General features: G+C 49.7%; 1 protein-coding gene across 1 annotated transcript; it reads right to left on the bottom strand.

Moving 5' to 3' along the window:
* Positions 1 to 1,655: 1,655 nt before the first annotated feature.
* Positions 1,656 to 19,585, bottom strand: TIGAR (TP53 induced glycolysis regulatory phosphatase). The gene is made up of 6 exons (XM_068160922.1): positions 19,466 to 19,585; positions 15,668 to 15,705; positions 13,019 to 13,140; positions 10,734 to 10,811; positions 4,450 to 4,560; positions 1,656 to 3,046 (listed from the first exon to the last, which is right to left on the bottom strand). Exons 1-6 carry the CDS (start codon positions 19,495 to 19,497, stop codon positions 2,624 to 2,626), a joined length of 804 nt encoding a protein of 267 aa, XP_068017023.1. The 5' UTR covers positions 19,498 to 19,585; the 3' UTR covers positions 1,656 to 2,623.
* Between the last annotated feature and the right edge of the window lie 701 nt (positions 19,586 to 20,286).

The raw sequence follows: 20,286 nt of genomic DNA, 5'->3' as shown, positions 1-20,286 counted from the left end.
TTGCCTTAGAAACGAGGGGGACGAGCTTGCTCCTGATCCTGGTGATCTCCACAACTTACCTTTACTTCCCCTACTGTTCAGCTGCAAAAGGCCTGCCATGGGTTTGGGGCTTTTTACCAGTTTAGAAGACAAAGCATGCATTGGTTGTCTCAGATCTGCCCACAGGCCATTATGTGGACATGCTGAGACTTCCAACACTTGCTTCAGCTCTCTTTTCCTTCAGAGCTATTCAAAAGGAAGGTAGCTTTTTCTTATCACTTGAAATCCTTATGATCCTGGTCACATGTTTAACAGTTTGATCTGCTCTCACAGCCTCTTAGGTCTTGGCAGCTCCTGCTGCAAACCCAGCCTGTGGTTAAGGCCTTGTCTCCTGCTGCTAATTAGAGCCTGGCATTTCACAGGGACAAAACATTCACTGCCTACCACTGAGCAATCCCTCAAATATTTATGTTCTTCTACTATTCCTGACAGAACCATCAATGTAACTGCAGCTCTCCTTTCCCATGATCCCAATAAACTGCATGGAATCACTGTATCAATGTCCAAGAGTCACTTCATTGCAAGAGCAAAAAGAAAGATTTAATCTCAGTGTCAACTGAAAGACTTGAAAAACCCAGTCCTACACAGAGACCTAAAGAAAGAAAAGCTTCCTAACTTCAGAAGCTTCCAAAACTACTGAATTACCTTTTATTTTTTCCCCAGTAAATGGAAACTTACAGCTGATAGAACAACAGTAAAATAAAAGCAGCAGGGAGTAACATTAACAAAGAGTATTTAAGGGCAACAAAGCTGGGGAGGGGTTTGGGGCACAAGCCCTATGAGAGGCTGAGGGAGCTGGGGTTGCTTAGCCTGGAGAAGAGGAGGCTGAAGGGAGACCTTCTTGCTGTCTACAACTACCTGAAGGGAGGTTGTAGCCAGGTGGGGGTTGGTCTCTTCTCCCAGGCAACCTGTGGCAGAACAAGAGGACACAGTCTCAAGCTGTGCCAGGGGAGGTTTAGGCTGGAGATGAGGAAGAAGCTCTTCCCAGAAAGAGAGATTGGCCTTTGGAATGTGCTGCCCAGGGAGGTGAAAGCCTCATCCCTGGTGGTTTTAAAGGCCAGGCTGGATGTGGCTGTGAGCATTCTGTGTTTCTACCTATTTATTTATTGCTGAAAGTATCCACCCATCTTTTCCACTTCAGTGTTAAAACAAATGTTTGGGTTGGTTGGTTTGCTTTTCTTTTGCTCCCTTTCAATAAACTACCATGGAAATAGGAATTTATATACCTCAGAAGCAGTTGCTAAAGTGCTCTTGTGTGCTCCTGGAGCGTTTTGTGATTCTTCTGTGAGTGAAATGTTATTATTTTGATATCCTGCAGCCATCATGACATCTTCTCCCAGGCAACCAGCACCAGAACAAGAGGACACAGTCCCAAGCTGCACCAGGGGAGGTTTAGGCTGGATGTTACGAAGAAGTTCTTCATAGAGAGTGTAATTGGCCATTGGAATGTGCTGCCCAGGGAGGTGGTGGAATCACCATCCCTGGAGGTGTTTAGGAAGAGTCTGGATGGGGTGCTTGGTGCTGGGTTGGACTCGATGGTCTCAAAGGTCTTTTCCAACCTGGTTTATTCTATTTTGCCTCACCCTCCCCCCCCTCACAAACCAGGCAAAATGGAATTCTGTCCAGGAGGCTTTATTAAAACAGGCTTAAAATATGCAAATGAAGAAAAAGTATGTGGATGTTATAAATAACACAGATAAACTTACAGAGTAACGCCACAAACACCCCAGTGGGGAAAGAACTCAGCACTACCAGCAGCTCTAACCCAGTCATCAAACAATCAAACTTGCCTAATGCTAGGCAAACATTCACCAAGTGTATGACTGCAGCTGACAGAAGGCTTTTAGTCAGGTACAAGTAACCCTCTTGGTAAGGCTCCTTTCCAGAAGTGAGATTTATTTCAGCTCTGTGCATCTGACTCCTCATCCTGCTTACAGTTAAAAATAAATCCTTTGGGTTTTGTCTTCAACAACACTGACAACTCACAAACACTCCTGTGAGGTAGGTATAGCATCAGCCCCATTTTAGAAATGGGAAGAGATTTGCCCAGAGTCTCACAGCTGTCTCAGTGGCAGAGTCAGGAAGGTGTCTCCTGACTCTGCACCAAACCTTTCCTGCTAGGCAATGCTCCTATTGCATTCAGAAGGCTTCTTTTAAGACACTGCATATTTACTATTACAATATAGCATTTTGTCATAAACCAAGAATACAGTCTACCTCACCTCAGAGGTACCACTCCTCTCTCCTCCCCAACTCTCAGCTGGAGATAACCAAACTAATTCTGGGCTATTGAAAAGAAGTTTTTAGAAACATACACTGCAGGAGCAGCTATGCAAGTGACTGGAAGTCAGCTTCCCTTCAGAAAACATCTGTGTGATTTCACTAGTGCCAAGTGATACGGGGCACAAGGACCATGCAAACTGGGTTAAGGGTGGTAAGCAGTTGAATGCCTTCAGTTTTGCAGTTTAGTGTCAAGTAACTCCAGTCCATCTCAAGTAACTACTACAGATACCTTTCCCTAGCTCAGTGTAACGGTGATCTAAACCCACTTGCTCCAACAAGGACTCTTGAAACACTGATGGAGCTACACATTCACCAAGTGAGAGTCTTGGTTAAGACAAACACATGTGATTTCAGGTTTTAACAAGCTTCCACTTTCAAGCTTTACAAGGAAGTGACTAACTCCTGTATTGGGGCTGACAGAAGACAACTGAGACTTTGCTACATCTGTTGGTAAAGCACAGTTGAGATCTGAAACGAAATAACCGATCCAGTTCCTCATGTAGGCTCCGTGACTCACCACTAAGATATTGGCATCTAATCTTTGGGAAGCTCCACCAGAGCTAAGTTCTGTTTCACTGCAGGGGTTTGTCCAAGGGAAAACTGACTGTCCTTCGGGTGCCCCTGAGCTTCTGCTTGCTGCAGCATCCATGTCTTGCTCGGTCTGCTCCCACTCAAGAACCAGGCGACACAGAAAGGCAAAAAAATCCCTCGCACGTTCCCTTACCTAGAGGGAGAGGTCAGAAGAGCAAAGTGAGAAGAATGAAACAGGCTTCAGCTTCCACAATCCAAAATGCAACTGCTTTGGTTACCAGACACACATTTATCACACACAAGTCTCAGAAATTAATGGGAAGTTAACTGAATGCTTAAGAACTCTGCCCTCCAATGACGATGGTTAAGAGCAATTGGCATCACAGAATTGTTAGGGTTGGAAGGGGCCACAAGGATCATCTAGTTCCAACCCCCCTGCCATGGGCAGGGACACCCCACACTAGATCAGGCTGCCCAGAGCCTCATCCAGACTGGCTTTAAAAACCTCCAGGGATGAGGCTTCTACCACATTCCCTGGGCAACCTGTGCCAGTGTCTCACCACCCTCATGGGGAAGAACTTCTTCCTGACATCCAATCTGAATCTACCCATTTCTAGTTTTGCTCCATTCCCCCCAGTCCTATCACTCCCTGACACCCTCAAAAGTCCCTCCCCAGCTTTCTTGTAGCCCCCTTCAGATATTGGAAGGCCACAAGAAGGTCTTCTTGGAACCTTCTCCAGACTGAACAGCCCCAACTCCTTCAGGCTGTCCTCATAGGAGAGCAGCTCCAGCCCTCTGCTCATCCTCCTGGCCTTTCTCTGGACACCTTCCAGCACCTCCAGATCCCTCTTGTCATAGGGGCTCCAGAACTGGAGGCAGGACTCCAGGTGGGGTCTCACCAGAGCTGAGCAGAGGGGGAGAATCACCTCCCTTGCCCTGCTGGCCACACCTCTCCTGATGCAGCTCAGGATCTGATTGGCTTTGCGGGCTGCAAGTGCACACTGAGAGCTCCTGGTGAGCTTCTCCTCCACCAGCACCCCCAAGTCTCTCTCCTCAGGGCTGCTTTCCAGTCAGTCCCTGCCCAGCCTGGATTTGTGCCTGGGATTGCCTCCACCCACATGCAGGACCCTGCACTTGATCTTGTTGAACCTCCTGAGGTTGGCTTGTGCCCACCTCTCCAGCCTGTCCAGGTCCCTCTCCATGGCCTCCCTTCCCTCCAGCTATCTGCTGCACCACACAGCTTGGTGTCATCAGCAAACCTGCTGAGGGTGCACTCAATGCCACTGTCCATGGCACCCACAAAGATGTTAAACAAGACTGGTCCCAGGACTGATCCCTGAGGGACTCATTCTCCTGCAAATGAGAGCTTCCCGAGGAATGAATCTCAAACCCCAGCATTTCAGTTGTAAAGAGATTTCCCTGCCTGGAAGCCACTCATTGTAAACTGGTCCAGGAGTGGTTCTGAGCTTGGAAAATAACCACCTTTGCTTGGGCTGAGCTCTCAATAAGATCTTCCTAAGCACACACACACAACACAGCTGCACTGATAAAATGGCCTAGAAAGAAGGGCACAAACAAACAGAAATAATCCAATACTTCATCCAGGGTTTCTCCTCCAGAAGGTGTGAATGAAGGACATTGCTCTCCAGCAGCCTTTGCCATAGCCTTGAGATCAGTCAAAGGCCTTCCTTCTGCAACACCATATTTCTGTAAGAGACAAGTTACAAAGAGCAGGCTTAGCAAGAGGGATGAAGTCTCCAGCACCATTTCCAATGGGAACATCTCTTTAACAGCTTTGTTTTGGAATAGAATAGTATAGACCAGACCAGGTTGGAAGAGACCTTCAAGACCATTGTGTCCAACCTATCATCCAACACCACCTAATCAACTAACCCATGGCACCAAGCACCCCATCAAGTCTCCTCCTGAACACCTCCAGTGATGGTGACTCCACCACCTCCCAGGCAAGCAGCACCAGAAGAAGAGGACACAGTCTCAATGCTGCAGGTAGACTGAGGGAGCTGGGGTTGCTTGGCCTGGAGGAGGCTCAGGGGAGACCTTCTTGCTCTCTACAACTACCTGAAGGGAGGTTGTAGGCAGCTGGGGGTTGGTCTCTTCTCCCAGGCAACCAGCACCAGAACAAGAGGACACAGTCTCAAGCTGTGCCAGGGGAGGTTTAAGCTTGATGTGAGGATAAAGTTCTTCCCAGCAAGAGAGATTGGCCATTGGAATGTGCTGCCCAGGGAGGTGGTGAGAGTCACCACCCCTGATGTGCAGGCTTAACTCTCTTTTAGACAGGAGGAGGAAGAAATCTTTCTATCTGCTACAGAGAAACACACCAGAAGCAGCATCTCATTTACCTTCAGCCTCACCTTGGCCTTGAGATTTTTTTTCCTACAGTCACTCTAAGCATTCAAAATTCAACTGTCTCTGTAACTGAGGTTACTCTGCAAGCACCTCTGCATGTAGCTGTACAGAACAAGGATAAACTACACTTACTTTTCACTTGCAGAAAGGCTACAGGAAATTATTTTTCACTATTAGAATCACAGAATTTTAGGGGTTGGAAGGGACCTCAAGAGATCATCCGGTCCAACCTCCCCTGCCAGGGCAGCATCACCTACACCAGATCACACAGGAACACATCCAGGTGGGTTTTGAGTATCCCCAGAGAGGCAGACTCCACAACCTCCCCGAGCAGCCTGTTCCAGTGCTCTGTCACCCATGTAATTAGAGGAACAAATCATTTCTCTACAGATCCCTGAAATCTCCACAACAGAGAGGAGCCCATTTTAAAAGCAGAAATACTGACACAAAACCAGAGAGCTGAAACCCCCTCTACCTATAAAAGCTCTACCTATTAAAGTCCTTCCCCTGCTTTTTCTGGGACAAATATCTAGATTTAGAGTAGGTATTAGGAAGAAATTCTACCTAACTATGAGGAGAGGCTGAGGGAGCTGGGGTTGCTTGGCCTGGAGAAGAGGAGGCTCAGGGGAGACCTTCTTGCTGTCTACAACTCCCTGAAGGGAGGTTGTAGCCAGGTGGGGGTTGGTCTCTTCTCCCAGGCAACCGGCACCAGAACAAGAGGACACAGTCTCAAGCTGTGCCAGGGGAGGTTTAGGCTGGAGGTTAGGAAGAAATTCTTCCCAGCAAGAGAGATTGGCCATTGGAATGTGCTGCCCAGGGAGGTGGGGGAGCTACCATCCCTGGAGGTGTTTAGGAAGAGACTGGATGGGGTGCTTGGTGCCATGGTTTAGTTGATGAGATGGTTTTGGGTGATAGGTTGGACTTGATGATCTCACAGGTCTCTTCCAACCTGGTCTGGTCTATTCTATTCTATTCTATTCTAACCCATCTATACCAGATAGATGTTCTGCATGGCTGGAAAACATGGAGTTAGATCATGATAAAATACTTAGCATCTGTGATGTATTTTACAGGACAAATCTGCCTGAAGGTACATTACCATTTTTGACCCTGAAGATGTCTAACAGTGGTCAAATAGATGAACATTTCTCCCTCTAAAGATTAATAATGCACTGCCACTCTCTAGCAGATGAAAATGCATCCAAGGGAAAGCTCTGACCTGTCCATGGAACATCCAGAGAGTGAAAACTCTGCAGTGATCATGAATATTTAAAGAAAGAGCAAATGCCACACTGTCAAATCTTCAGTTAAATGCATCCCAGAAATCCTGATGTTGATGACTAAGGTACAGACTCATGCTCACTACTGAAGCTTTTCTGACTTTCTCTTGCTGTGGAGATGCAATGAGGACCACAGAATCAGAATGGTTTGGGTTGGAAGTGAACTCCAAAGGACATCTAGTCCAACCTCCCCCTGCAGTCAGCAGGGGCATCCTCCACTAGAGCAGGTTGCCCAGAGCCCTGCCAAGCCTCATCTTGAATATCTCCAGGGATGAGGCCTTGACTACCCCCCTGGGCAACCTGTTCCAGTGTTCCACTACCCTCATGCTAAAGAACTTGTTCCTAACATCCAATCTCAATCTGCTCTTCTCTCATTTCAAACCATTGCCCCTCATCCTATCCCTACAGGTCTTTGCAAACAGTCCCTCTGCAGCCTTCTTGTAGGCTCCCTTTGGGTCCTGGAAAGTTGTTAATTAGTTGTCACAACTCCTATTACAGTCCTCAGAATTCAGAGGTACTGAAATACATTTACTTCATTCTCTCAGTCCCCTTTGCTTTAGCAGAATATTGGCAACTTCAGAACACTCTGAAAGATGAGAAGTAGTAAGTGCTCCACCTGAAACATCTGAAAATGAAATCCTAATCTTGTGAGGTTTTATTCCAGGCAAGGCATGAGAGAATCACAGAATCATTTGGGTTGGGAAAGTCCTTCAAGACTGACTCCAACCCATTAACCCTACTCTACCAAGTCCACCACTAAGCCATATTCCCAGGCACATCTACACAGCTTTTAAAGGTGTCCAGGGATGGTGACTCCATCACCTCTGTGGGCAGCCTGTTCCAATGCCTCACAACCCTTTCAATGAAAACATATTTCCTGATATCCTGGCTAAACTTCCCCTGGTGCAGCTTGAGGCCATTCCCTCCGGTTCTGGCACAGTTCATTGGGTAAAGAGACCAAGTCCCACTTCACAACAGAATAAAACTTTAAGAGAGTCAACAGCCAGCACAGGTTAGGAGGTGATCTGCTGGAGAGCAGCCCTGTGGAGAAGGACCTGGGAGTCCTTGGTAGACAACAAGTTCACCATGGGACAGCAATGTGCCCTGGTGGCCAAGAAGGCCAATGGGATCCTGGGGTGCATTAAGGAGAGTGTGTCCAGCAGAGCCAGGGAGGTTCTCCTCCCCTTCTACTCTGCCCTGGGAAGGCCCCACCTGGAATACCAGTTCTGGGCTGCCCAGCTCAAGAGGGACAGGGGTCTACTGCAGAGAGTCCAAGGGAGTGCTACAAGGCTGAAGAAGGGACTGGAGCACTGCCTGATGAGGAAAAGCTGAGAGACCTGAGGCTGTTTAGTCTGGAGAAGAGAAGACAGAGGGGATCTGATCAATGTCTGTAAACATCTGAGGGCTGGGGGTCAGGAAGGAAGGGACAGCCTCTACTCACTTGTGCCCTGGGATAGTGTGAGAGACTAAATCTTATCTCTCCTTATGTGACTCAACAAAGATGAAATCGCCTTTGCTGCTGGCCCAGACAATGGACCCGAGGCCACAGCCATGCATACCATGGGTAATATGCATACAAGATCATCTCCACCCATCAGGACCACTCCTGGATGCAAATCACCTTGTGATTGTATCATGAACTGAGATGTGCCCCCACAAAGGATTGCTCCCTGGACTGCAGCTGTCCTGGAAATGGGCAGAGGCAAATGGACCTAAAAACTGTATAAAAGACTTGAGCAACTCCTGGCTCAGGAGAAGAAAAACACAGGAGAAGGACAATGCTGCTGAGAAGGAAAAGAGGAGAGAAGGAAAAGCCCCAGGACAATGCTGCTCTGAAGGAAAAAGGAGAGAATACCAGGAGAGGAAAAAGTGACAGAGAAATGGAGCCTGGAAGAAGCAAACCAAACCCTCTCTCTGTGTCTTAAGTTCTGCCTGCTGCATCTCCTGGAGCTGAAGAGGCTGCCCAGAGGACCACATCTCTTCTACAGCCAAAACTGCAGCACCTTTCCACTACAGACCCAATGTCATAGTATCATAGTATCAGTCAGGGTTGGAAGGGACCACAAGGATCATTCAGTTCCAACGCCCTGCCATGGGCAGGGACACCCCACACTAGATCAGGCTGGCCACAGCCTCAGCCAGCCTGGGCTTAAACACCTCCAGGGACAGGGCCTCAACCACCTCCCTGGACAACCAATTCCAGGGCTTCACCACTCTCATGGGGAAGAACTTCCTCCTCACGTCCAAACCATGGCACCAAGCACCCCATCCAGTCTCTTCATAAACACCTCCAGTGATGGTGACTCCACCACCTCCCTGGGCAGCACATTCCAATGGCCAATCTCTCTTTCTGGGCAGAACTTCTTCCTCACCTCCAGCCTAAACCTCCCCTGGTACAGCTTGAGACTGTGTCCTCTTGTTCTGGTGCTGGTTGCCTGGGAGAAGAGACCAACCCCCACCTGGCTACAACCTCCCTTCAGGTAGTTGTAGAGAGCAAGAAGGTCTCCCCTGAGCCTCCTCTTCTCCAGGCTAAGCAACCCCAGCTCCCTCAGCCTCTCCTCATAGGGCTGTGCTCCAGACCCCTCTCCAACTTTGTTGTCCTTCTCTGGACACCTTCCAGCATCTCAACATCTTTCCTAACCTGAGTGGCCCAGAACTGGACACAGGACTCAAGGTGTGGCCTAACCAGTGCTGAGTATGTCATCCCACTTTGTTTTATAGCATTTCCTGCCTTAAAGTTAATCTGACACTCTCAGGGAAGCATCTGAAGGGTGATTCATAGTAGCAGAAAGAGCCAGTATCTGAACTTCTTTTGATCAATAAATACCTAAAACCAGACAGGAGGTATAATTATGCCTGCTATGTAGAAAGGCCAATCAGGGAAGCAGACTGTTCCACAGACAGCAGAAAGCTTTGCAGGAGTCTGTGCAAATTAAAAGGTATAAACTGCTAAAAAGCCAATACTGGGTTGTGCATCAGGTGGGGTTAGAAAACAGGGTTATTGCATTTAAGGATCCTCTACATGTTACTTAAATCAAAGGATCACAGTTGTGTTCAGTTTGGGGCACCTCAATACAGGAGAGGTGTGGAGGTGCTGGAGCCAGTGCAGAGGAGGGCAAGGAAGCTGGGGAAGGGCCTGGAGAATAAATCCAATGAAGAGCAACTGAAGGAGCTGGGGATGGTTAGTTTGGAAAAGAGGAGGCTGAGGGGAGACCTCATTGCTCTCTACAGCTACCTGGAAGCAGACTGGGGAGAGGTTGGTGCTGGTCTCTTCTCCCAGGTAATTAGTGACAGAACAAGAGGGAATGGCCTCAAGCTGCCACTGGGGAGGTTTAGACTGGACATTAGGAACAATTTTTTCAGGGCTCAAGAGTGGTCAGGCTTTGGAATGTGCTGCCCAGGGAGGTGGTGGAGTCCCCAAGCCTGGCTGTGTTTGCAGGTGGTTTGGCTGTGGTGCTTGGGGCTATGGTTCAGGGGTGACCCTTGTAGAGTAGGGTTCTGGGTTGGCCTTGGTGATCCTGAGGGTCTTTTCCAACCTGAATGTTTCTGGGATTCCGTGAAGAGTTGAGTTTTGGGTCATTAAAAACACCTCAAAGGGTGCTCTTCACTCTCAATGTCATTGAATCAGTAAGGTTAGAAAAGACCCCAGGGATCAAGTCCAACCTATCACCCAACACCTCATGACTACTAAACCATGGCACCAAGTGCCACATCCAATCCCCTCTTGAACACCTCTTGGGATGGTGACTCCACCACCTCCCTGGGCAGCACATTCCAATGGCTAACAACTCTCTTGGTGAAGAACTTTCTCCTTACCTCCAGCCTAAACTTCCCCTGGCACAGCCTGAGACTGTGCCCTCTTGTTCTGCTGCCGATTGCCTGGGAGAAGAGACCAACCCCCACCTGGCTATAACCTCCCTTCAGGGAGTTGGAGAGAGCAAGAAGGTCTCCCCTGAGCCTCCTCTTCTCCAGGCTAAGCAACCCCAGCTCCCTCAGCCTCTCCTCACAGGGCTGTGCTCAAGGCCCCTCCCCAGCCTCATCGCCCTTCTCTGGACACCTTCAAGAGTCTCAATGTCCTTCTTACATTGAGGGGCCCAGAACTGGACACAGGACTCAAGGTGTGGCCTAACCAGGGCTGAGTACAGCATTTAACAACCCAGCTATCCACCAGCAGTAACTTACACCTGCAATTACTCAGCATTCCACATCAGAATGAGCTCTTGTGGCACTTACTCTCTCTCGAAGTCTTGCATCATACTTGATTTCCAAATCTTTGCAAAACTTATTCTTTCCTAGAATTGTGGCAGCAGTCTGAAAAAGTGAATACAGAGTCACATCAATGAGCTGCTTTCCCAGGGAACAGACAGACCACCTCACACCACCACAGCCAGTCACATACAGTCATGAGTGGTAACTCAGGCTGGAAGTGCTGTGCAAATGTCCACACTGAGGTGAGATGACATTCAAAGAACTTGGTTTGGAAAGGCTCCTAGGACTCTAGCAAATACTAAGCAGCTCTGTCATACTGTCAGAGTTTTATGACCTATTTAATGTATTGCTTAGGAAAGGCTTTATCTTGCAACTTTAAATTTCTGCCCCAGAGTAATGGCAAAATCCAGACAGGGTTGAATCAACATTTTTGCGTGAGCAGCATGGTTAACTACTATGTTTATATCCTGAAATTTCTCAGGGACTGAGATTTCATTCAGTACCTTCACCTGCTGAGCCCAATTCACACTGTGAATTGTAAACACTAAGCATGAAGCCTCATTTGCTGTGCTGAAACCAAAAGCTGCTCTGAAGATTAACTTCCTTACATCCTTCCTAATCACCATCCATTACCAGAGTACCAGCATGCTTCAGAAACATTCCTGAACCTTCCCAATACCCACACTGAGAAGGGAATATTAGCCACACTTCAGAGATGGAAAAGACTCAAAGTATTTCTCTCATCCTTCCCAAGACCCAGACCTGAACTCACCTTTACTGCTGCAAAGTTTCAGTCCCAACAGCATGAGGCATATCACAGGAGGCCTCAATAGTCCCTTGCAGACTTTGGTGTTAGGCTCTGACAAGCTTCCACAGAATTATGCTGCGCTCACACAGTTAGCTGTGCTCTACTCACACTGCATCCAGGTCTGCCTAACTATTTTCACACTGCAGTTCTGCCTGCTCTCTTCTATACTGCTCATTTTGGAGCTAGTCTTTAACCCTCCTTCCCAGGCTTATTCCCTCAAACAGAGTTCCCTGCAAATCCTCTCTCTGCATGTCCTACACCAGCTCACTCTGTCTCTCCTGTAGCTCTCAGAATTCCTACCCAGCTCATCAAACTCTTTACACAACATCCCTGTGCTGTCCTCTCTTGCTCAGGTTGGAGCACTCCTGGTTCCAGTAACCAGTACACACCCTGACCATAGCTGATGCAGGGGACACTGCAAGGCAAACTAAACTTCAGTTTCTTTAAAACACCTTTTTCTCTTCCCCTCCCCTTTTGCAAGGGAACCTGCACATTCCTCTCATACTTGAGCTACAAAGTGACAGTATGTGAAGGACACTTCTTTGTGTCCTTTGCAGCTGCCAAAAAAAAAAGGAAAAGGAGTTCTAAGCAAATGGAAAGTGCAGCTTTAGACATCTTTGGAAAAGCTTCCTCAAGCCTGGACAGTTTGTCAAGCAAATGGCAAAACACATTTCCTTTATGGGAAGGACAGATTCAGCTCTGTCTTCCCCATTGTGAGAGTGCAAATGCTTCTCATGGAAAACACTTACCAACCTGTTACAGTACAAGTCACAACCTCACTCTCAAGTGGGTGAGAATTCAAAACCAGGTACCCTAAGACAGGGTCATGGCACAGAGAGTCTTATGAGCATTGTAAAGCAAAGGCACCAGTACAGGTTAGGGGCTGCCCTAATGGAAAGCAGCACCACAGAGAAAGAGCTTGGAGTCCTGCTGGACAGCATGTTCTCCAGGGGACAGCAATGTGCCCTTGTGGCCAAGAGAGACAATGGGATCCTGGGGTGCAGCAAGAAAAGTATGGCCAGCAGGGCTAGGGAGGGTCTTCTCCCCCTCTGCTCTGCCCTGCTGAGACCATGGCAGAGAGGTTGGAAGTGGTTGATCCTTCAGGTCCCTTCCAACCCTAGCAATTCTATGATCCTGTAACAACATCACAGACAATTTGTTTTGTTCCTTCAAAGGAAAACTGACTCCAGTCTGTGTTACCTCTTGTGATTACTCCTTTACCAAGAACCAATGCACAGACAACAGCAAATCCATCTGAACAACACTGCAGGACATCCTGCAAAGCAAGCTAGCCTTCACTGCTTCCTAACTGAGCTTTTCTCATGGACATTTCCTTTCTCAGAGGCCTTCTTGAACCTTGCACAACAGAACCTGCAGGTTTAGATCCATAAAACCAGGGTTTGGCTCTCTGTCACTGTATTATCTTTTGCATCTTCAATAGCACCTGAATGGCAAACTCTGAAGCTAGTATTTACATTCAGCTGCCTCAAGAGGCACTTACCTGCTTGGCTCGAAGGAGGTCACTTGAGAAGACATGAGTGAACTTCACATTACTGAGAAACAGACCAGCAGCATCTGCCTGTCTGAAACCAGTTGCAGAGAGTGGCTCATCCACTCCTTGACCTACAAAACAAAGCCCAGCAACGTCAGGACATGCAAATTGTAGCTCATTCAGCAGCTGAATAACATGGCAGCAATAAAGTGCTCAGATATAACCATAGAATGGCTTAGCTGGGAAAGGACCTCACAGATCATCTACTCCAATGGGCAGGGATGCCTCTCAACTAGATTTGGCTGCTCAAGGCCTCATCCAATCTGGCCTTGAACACCCCAAGGAAGGAGGGAGCCACAATCTCCCTGAGCAACCTATTTCACAGCCCCACCACCGCTGTACTAAAGAACTTCTTCCTAAGATCAATTCCAAACCTGCTCTCCTGCTGGGCAGCCTGTTGCCATGCCCACACTTGTATCACCTATGGAACATTTGCAGGAACGCAAAGCAGGGAGGTGGGCAACTCTCCTCAGATCCAGACCAAGCACTGAGACAATTTTCACCAAGCAAGCACACAATCATTGATATGCTCCTTGAGCACCTCATCTGCATGCTGGTGTGGATCTTACAGTTCTTGCAACACAAGGCAGTGTCCACTTTCTACACTGGAGAGGAACCAACTACATGTCATTTGACACAGAGGGCTAGGGATTTAAAAGACACCCTTAGGGCTTTTCAGAACATAAAGTAGGGGAATATTCTGGTTAGGCCACACCTTGAGTCCTGTGTCCAGTTCTGGGCTCCTCAGTTTAGGAAAGATGTTGAGCTGCTGGAAGGTGTCCAGAGAAGGGCAACAAAGCTGGGGAGGGGTCTGGAGCACAGCCCTGTGAGGAGAGGCTGAGGGAGCTGGGGTTGCTTAGCCTGGAGAAGAGGAGGCTCAGGGGAGACCTTATTGCTCTCTACAACTCCTGAAGGGAGGTTGTAGCCAGGTGGGGGTTGGTCTCTACTCCCAGGCAACCAGCACCAGAACAAGAGGACACAGTCTCAGGCTGTGCCAGGGGAGGTTTAGGCTGGATGTTTGGAAGAAGTTCTTCCCAGCAAGAGAGATTGGCCATTGGGATGTGCTGCCCAGGGAGGTGGTGGAGTCACCATCACTGGAGGTGTTTAAGAAGAGACTGGATGGGGTGCTTGGTGCCATGGTTTGGTTGATCAGATGGTGTTGGGTGATAGGCTGGACTTGATGATCTCAAAGGTCTCTTCCAACCTGGCTAATTCTATTCTATTCTACTACAAGCACAAAGCCATGTTGCAAGAACTGTGAATTACAAGATCAAACAGAGGCAGGAATACCTGGAAGCATGATTCTTCCTCACACTACATGGCACTGTAGAAAGTTTATTTATCTATAGTACAACCCTGCTAGGTTCCTGGTAGTGGCAAGCCTTGCTTGTTCTACAAGAGATATCTGAGCAGCTCAGTGTTTTCAGCTGTGGGTGTACAAGTCAGCAGGCACAGTTAAATGTTTTGTCCAAAGCCTGTCAACCTTTGAGATTGGACAATTGAAGCATTTAAACAATCTTTATTTTCAATTCTTCCTTGCTGTAGGCTTTATTTTCATAGTTTCATAGTTTCATTCAGGGTTGGAAGGGACCACAAGGATCATCTAGTTCCAACCCCCCTGCCATGGGCAGGGACACCCCACACTAGATCAGGCTGGCCAGAGCCTCATCCAGCCTGCTCTTAAACACCCCCAAAGGTCACCCTTTTCTTTTCTTAAAGCAATACCATAGAATCACAGAATCAGTAAGGGTGGAAAAGACCTCAGAGATCATCAAGTCCAACCTGTCACCCAGCACCTCATGACCACATCCTGCCATCCTTCTGTGGCTCCCTACCAACAAATATGGACCTGGATGATTCTTCACCAGAGCTGCAGGTCAGGGCTCACTGCCCATTTGGGCCACAGAAGCCCTTTCCCCAGGCTTCATACTCCCGAGTTTTAGCAGAGTGCAAGGGGACATCCTGGCCTCCTTAGTAGCAGGTGCTGCTACTGCTGCATTTCATCACAGGTAACTTTTATCCCCCCTTCTCTTCAGAAAAAGGAACTATTGCAATATTCTTGTTGACAGAAGAAATGCATCACTATTTATTGATACTCTGTAGAGAATGACTTACAACCTGCATGGGTCTGTAAAGCGAATAGAATAGAATAGACCAGACCAGACCAGGTTGGAAGAGACCTTCAAGATCATCGAGTCCAACCTATCATCCAACACCACCTAACCAACTAACCCATGCAACCAAGCACCCCAGCCAGTCTCTTCCTAAACACCTCCAGTGATGGTGATTCTACCACCTCCCCAGGCAGCACATTCCAATGGCCAATCACTCTCTCTGTGTAAAACTTCCTCCTGAAGTCCAGCCTAAACCTCCCCCGGCGCAGCCTGAGACTGTGCCCTCTTGTTCTGGTGCTGGCTGCCTGGGAGAAGAGACCAACCTCTAAGCTAACATCCTGTCTAAAATTGAAGTCTCTTAAGGTTTACAGTATTATTCCAAAGCAATATTTAACATTCCAGCAGCTCACTACAGGTTTGCACATTTTTGCAGGGAAGAATAACTTTCCACCTCTAACAAGCTGCAGACAAAACTGACACTAACCTTGCAGTATCTTGTCTTTGTTGTATCTTGTTTCCCCACTGGAAGAGAACATAAACAGGAGAAAATTATCTCACAATGACATTATGAAGGTTCAGAACATTATGATGTTAGATACCAAGAGGAGACAGAAGAGTCTGGATATGAAATGTGAAATACAGTACAGCACAGCCTCTTTTAAAAAGGACTTTACAAGAAAACCCTCCAAAAACTCACACACAAAACCATCAAAACATTTTCAAGTAGTCAAGGAGTTGCCATCACTGGAGGTGTTTAGGAAGAGACATATGGGGTGCTTGGTGCCATGGGTTAGTTGATCAGATGGTGTTGGGTGATAGGTTGGACACGATGATCTCAAAGGTCTCTTCCAACCTGGTCTGGTCTATTCCTATTCCTTTTCAATTCTCACTATTTCACAGAATGGCCAGCCCATGGCTTGGATGGGAGCACACTGCCATGGGTCAGGAACTGGCTGGAGGGCCGAGCCCAGAGAGTGGTGGTGAATGGTGCCACAGCCAGACGGCAGCCAGGCACCAGTGGTGTGCCCCAGGGATCAGTGCTGGGCCCTGTGCTCTTTAACATCTTCACTGATGATCTGGATGAGGGGGTCAAGTCGATCATCAGTAAATTTGCTGATGACACCAAGCTGGGGGCAGGAGTTGATCTGCTGGAGGGTAGAGAGGCTCTGCAGAGGGACCTCGACAGGCTGGACAGATGGGCAGAGGCCAAGGGCAGGAGATTGATCACATCCAAGTGCCGGGTTCTGCACATTGGCCACAACAACCCCAGGCAGTGCTACAGGCTGGGGTCAGAGTGGCTGGAGAGCTGCCAAACAGAGAGGGACCTGGGGGTGCTGGTTGATGGCAGGCTGAACATGAGCCAGCAGTGTGCCCAGGTGGCCAGGAGGGCCAATGGCATCCTGGCCTGCATCAGGAACAGTGTGGCCAGCAGGAGCAGGGAGGTCATTGTGCCCCTGTACTCAGCACTGGTTAGGCCACACCTCGAGTCCTGTGTCCAGTTCTGGGCCCCTCAGTTTAGGAAGGAGGTTGACTTGCTGGAACGAGCCCAGAGAAGGGCAACAAAGTTGGTGAGGGGCTTGGAGCACAGCCCTGTGAGGAGAGGCTGAGGGAGCTGGGGTTGCTTAGCCTGGAGAAGAGGAGACTCAGGGCAGACCTTCTTGCTCTCTACAACTACCTGAAGGGAGGTTGTAGACAGGTGGGGGTTGGTCTCTTCTCCCAGGCAACCAGCACCAGAACAAGAGGACACAGTCTCAAGCTGTGCCAGGGGAGGTTTAGGCTGGAGGTTAGGAAGAAATTCAACAGAGAGAGAGAGATTGGCCATTGGAATGTGCTGCCCAGGGAGGTGGTGGAGTCACCATCACTGGAGGTGTTCAGGAGGAGACTTGATGTGGAGCTTGGTGCCATGGTTTAGTTGATTAGGTGGTGTTGGATGATAGGTTGGACTTGATGATCTTGAAGGTCTCTTCCAACCTGGTCTGGTCTATTCTATTCTATTCTATTCTATTCTATTCTATTCTATTCTATTCTATTCTATCTTTCTGAAGTGTCTGCCAGAGTCCCACCTGAAGATCTCAAGACCAACAAACTGTTTCAGGCTTAGTTATTTCCTAGCTGATGTCAAAGTTAGGCTGCAACTACAAAACCAAGTCAGTAAATGCAGGTTTTTAGGGGAAGTCAAAGGCAACTCTTCACAGGAGGAAAATCAGGGGAAAAACCAAAACCAAGTCATTGCTCCAACTGCACTGATTAAATATGAAAATGTATTATGCTCAAGGGGAAAAAAATTACCTTTCATAAAAATTAAACACTTAACTACTTTCAATTGCAGGGAGCTAGACCTACTCAAGTCTAGCTAAGGTCACAGCTTTGCTGGTGCCACAGTATCCCAGTACATTAGAGGTTGGAAGAGACCTCCAGAGATCATCCAGTCCAACCCCCCTGCCAGAGCAGGATCACACCCAGGGTAGTCATCACAGGAATGCATCCAGGTGGGTTTGGAAAGTCTCCAGGGAAGGAGATTCCACAACCTCTCTGGGCAGCCTGCTCCAGGGCTCTGTCACCCTCACTGTAAAGAAGTTTCTCCTCATGGTGAGGTGAAATTTCTCTGTTCAAGCTTGTATCCATTGTTCCTTGTCTTATTACTGTGCACCACAGAAAAGAGCTTGGCCCCCTCCACTTGATACCCACCCCTCAGCTATTGATAGACATTGATCAGATCCCCTCTCAGTCTTCTCCAGACTAAACAGCCCCAGGGCTCTCAGTCTCTCTTCACAGGGGAGATGCTCAAGTCCCCTAATCATCCTCGTGGCTCTCTGTTGGACTCTCTCCAGCAGGTCTCTGTCTGTCTTGAACTGGGGAGCCCAAAACTGCACACAGTATTGCAGGTGTGGCCTCTGCAGGGCAGGGTAGAGGGGGGGAAGAACCTCCCTAGCCCTGCTGGCCACACTATATATACCCTCTGTGAACTGGAACAAGCTACATGTCCTACACTGGAACTAGTTATCCAGGGCAGTGGTGGAGTCCCCATCCCTGGAAGTGTTAAAGGAGAAAATCTTACAGATCTGGTATTTTGGGACATCATTAAGTGAGCATGCTATAGGATAGGACAGGACAGAATTAACCAGGTTGGAAAAGAGCTTTGAAATCACCAAGACCAACCTATCACCCAACACCATCTAATCAACTAAACTATGGCACCAAGTGCCCCATCCAGCCTCCTCCTAAACACCTCCAGTGATGGGGACTCCACCACCGCCCTGGGCAGCACATTCCAGTGGCCAGTCTCTCTCTCTGTGTAAAACTTCCTCCTAACATCCAGCCTAAACATTCCCTGGCACAGCTTGAGACTGTGTCCTCTTGTTCTGGTGCTGGTTGCCTGGGAGAAGAGACAAACTACCTCCCTTCAGGGAGTTGGAGAGAGCAAGAAGGTCTCCCCTGAGCCTCCTCTTCTCCAGGCTAAGCAACCCCAGCTCCCTCAGCCTCTCCTCACAGGGCTGTGCTCCAGACCCCTCCCCAGCTTTGTTGCCCTTCTCTGGACACCTTCCAGCAACTCAACATCTTTCCTAAACTGAGGGCCCCAGATCTGGACACAGTGCTCAAGGTGTGGCCTGACCAGTGCTGAGCACAGCTCACCCAGCCCCGCCCCGCCGCCCGAGCAGGGTCACCTACAGCAGATCACACAGGAACTCGCCCAGACAGGTCTTAAACATCTCCCGAGAGGGAGACTGCACAACGCCCCTGGGCAGCCTGCTCCAGGGTTCTGTCACCCTCACAGTCAAACACTTCTTCCTCCTGCTTCCACGGAACTTCCTCTGCCTCAGCTTCCACCCCGTGCCCCTCGTGCTGTCACCGGGCATCGCCGAGCAGAGCCTGGCTCCAGCCTCTTGGCACTCACCCTCAGCGTATTTATAAACACGAACGCGGTCACCCACGCCTCCGCAGGGAGGCCAGAGGCCGTAAGCAGACCACCTCTCCTCCAGGGTCACTGCCGCCGCTCCCCCAGCTCGCCTCCCCTCCGGGGCTGGCCCAGCGCTGCCCCGCTCCGCCTGCCCAGGCTTCCCGCCGGGACACGCCGCGTACCGCGCGGGCAGAGCCGCGGCCCTGAGGGAGCCGCGCACGCTCAACCGACCGCCGCGGGGCCGGGATGGGGGCGCAACGGAACCCCGCCGACGTCGTGTCCCGTCCCGGCACCGCCGGCGGAGAAGGGGAGGGCAGCGGGGAAAAGGGGCAGGGGCATGCGAAAGGCCCGGCTCTGCCAGGGAGGACGAGCCGCGATACTCACTGCCGGACGACGGTCAAACCGAAGCGAACCATGGCGCGGCCACGCAGGTGCGCGCAGGCCCAACCGCAGCGCGCCAACCGCCAGCACCTCCGGCCCGCACTGCGGCGCCCTGCCGCGCGGCGCCCTGCCCTGGCGTCACCGCCCCGCCCCGCCCCGCCCCGCCCCGCCCCGCCCCTGGCGGCCGGAAGCGGCAGGGCGAGGGTGGGCGCGAGCACGGGCCGCCGGCCGCGCGTCCCCCGCCTGCGGCGCGTCCGCAGCCCCGGGGCAGCAGCTGCGCCGAGGCGCCCGGGGCACGCGCCGTTGTTTTCCTGCCCTCCTGGCCGTCCCCCCGCATCACGTGCGTTCCGCGCTGCAGCGCGCTGTTGGCGAAGGCCTGCAGCGATAGGACGAGGGGCAGTGCTTTGAAATGAGTTGTTAGCCGTTGGAATGTGCTGCCCAGGGAGGTGGTGGAGTCACCATCCCTGGAGGTGTTCAAGAGGGGATTGGACGTGGCACTTGGTGCCATGAGGTGTTGGGTGCCAGGTTGGACTTGGTGATCTTTGAGGTCTTTTCCAAACTTGGTGATTCTATGATTCTATGGCCTCTAAAGGAGCCAGTGCCACATGTCTCAGCCCTGGCCTATTTCTGTTGTATCACCCTTAAAAACAACTGCATTTTGCCTTCACAATAAGACCCCAGCTGTGTCTCAAGCATGGTTCAGAAGGACAAGAAACCAACGCTGTTAGGTTCTATACTCTGGCACAGATATACTCTGGTGTAGATTCGATACTATGGCATTTAACAAGCCCAAGTGCTGGGTGCTGCACTTTGGTCACAACCAC

Source organism: Melanerpes formicivorus, unplaced genomic scaffold (assembly GCF_026170545.1).
Source record: "Melanerpes formicivorus ecotype bairdi unplaced genomic scaffold, bMelFor1.0.p_v2 SCAF_54, whole genome shotgun sequence".
In the NCBI taxonomy this organism is placed as follows: Eukaryota; Metazoa; Chordata; class Aves; order Piciformes; family Picidae; genus Melanerpes; species Melanerpes formicivorus.
This window is presented reverse-complemented; position numbering and strand designations above follow the sequence as displayed.

Coding starts and splice junctions, on each gene's coding strand:
- TIGAR (XM_068160922.1), bottom strand. CDS start 19,497: ATGGTTCGCTTCGGTTTGACCGTCGTCCGGCA. Junction 15,706..19,465: donor GGTTTGACCGTCGTCCGGCA/GTGAGTATCGCG, acceptor GTTCTCTTCCAG/TGGGGAAACAAGATACAACA. Junction 13,141..15,667: donor CAAAGACAAGATACTGCAAG/GTTAGTGTCAGT, acceptor TTTGTTTTGTAG/GTCAAGGAGTGGATGAGCCA.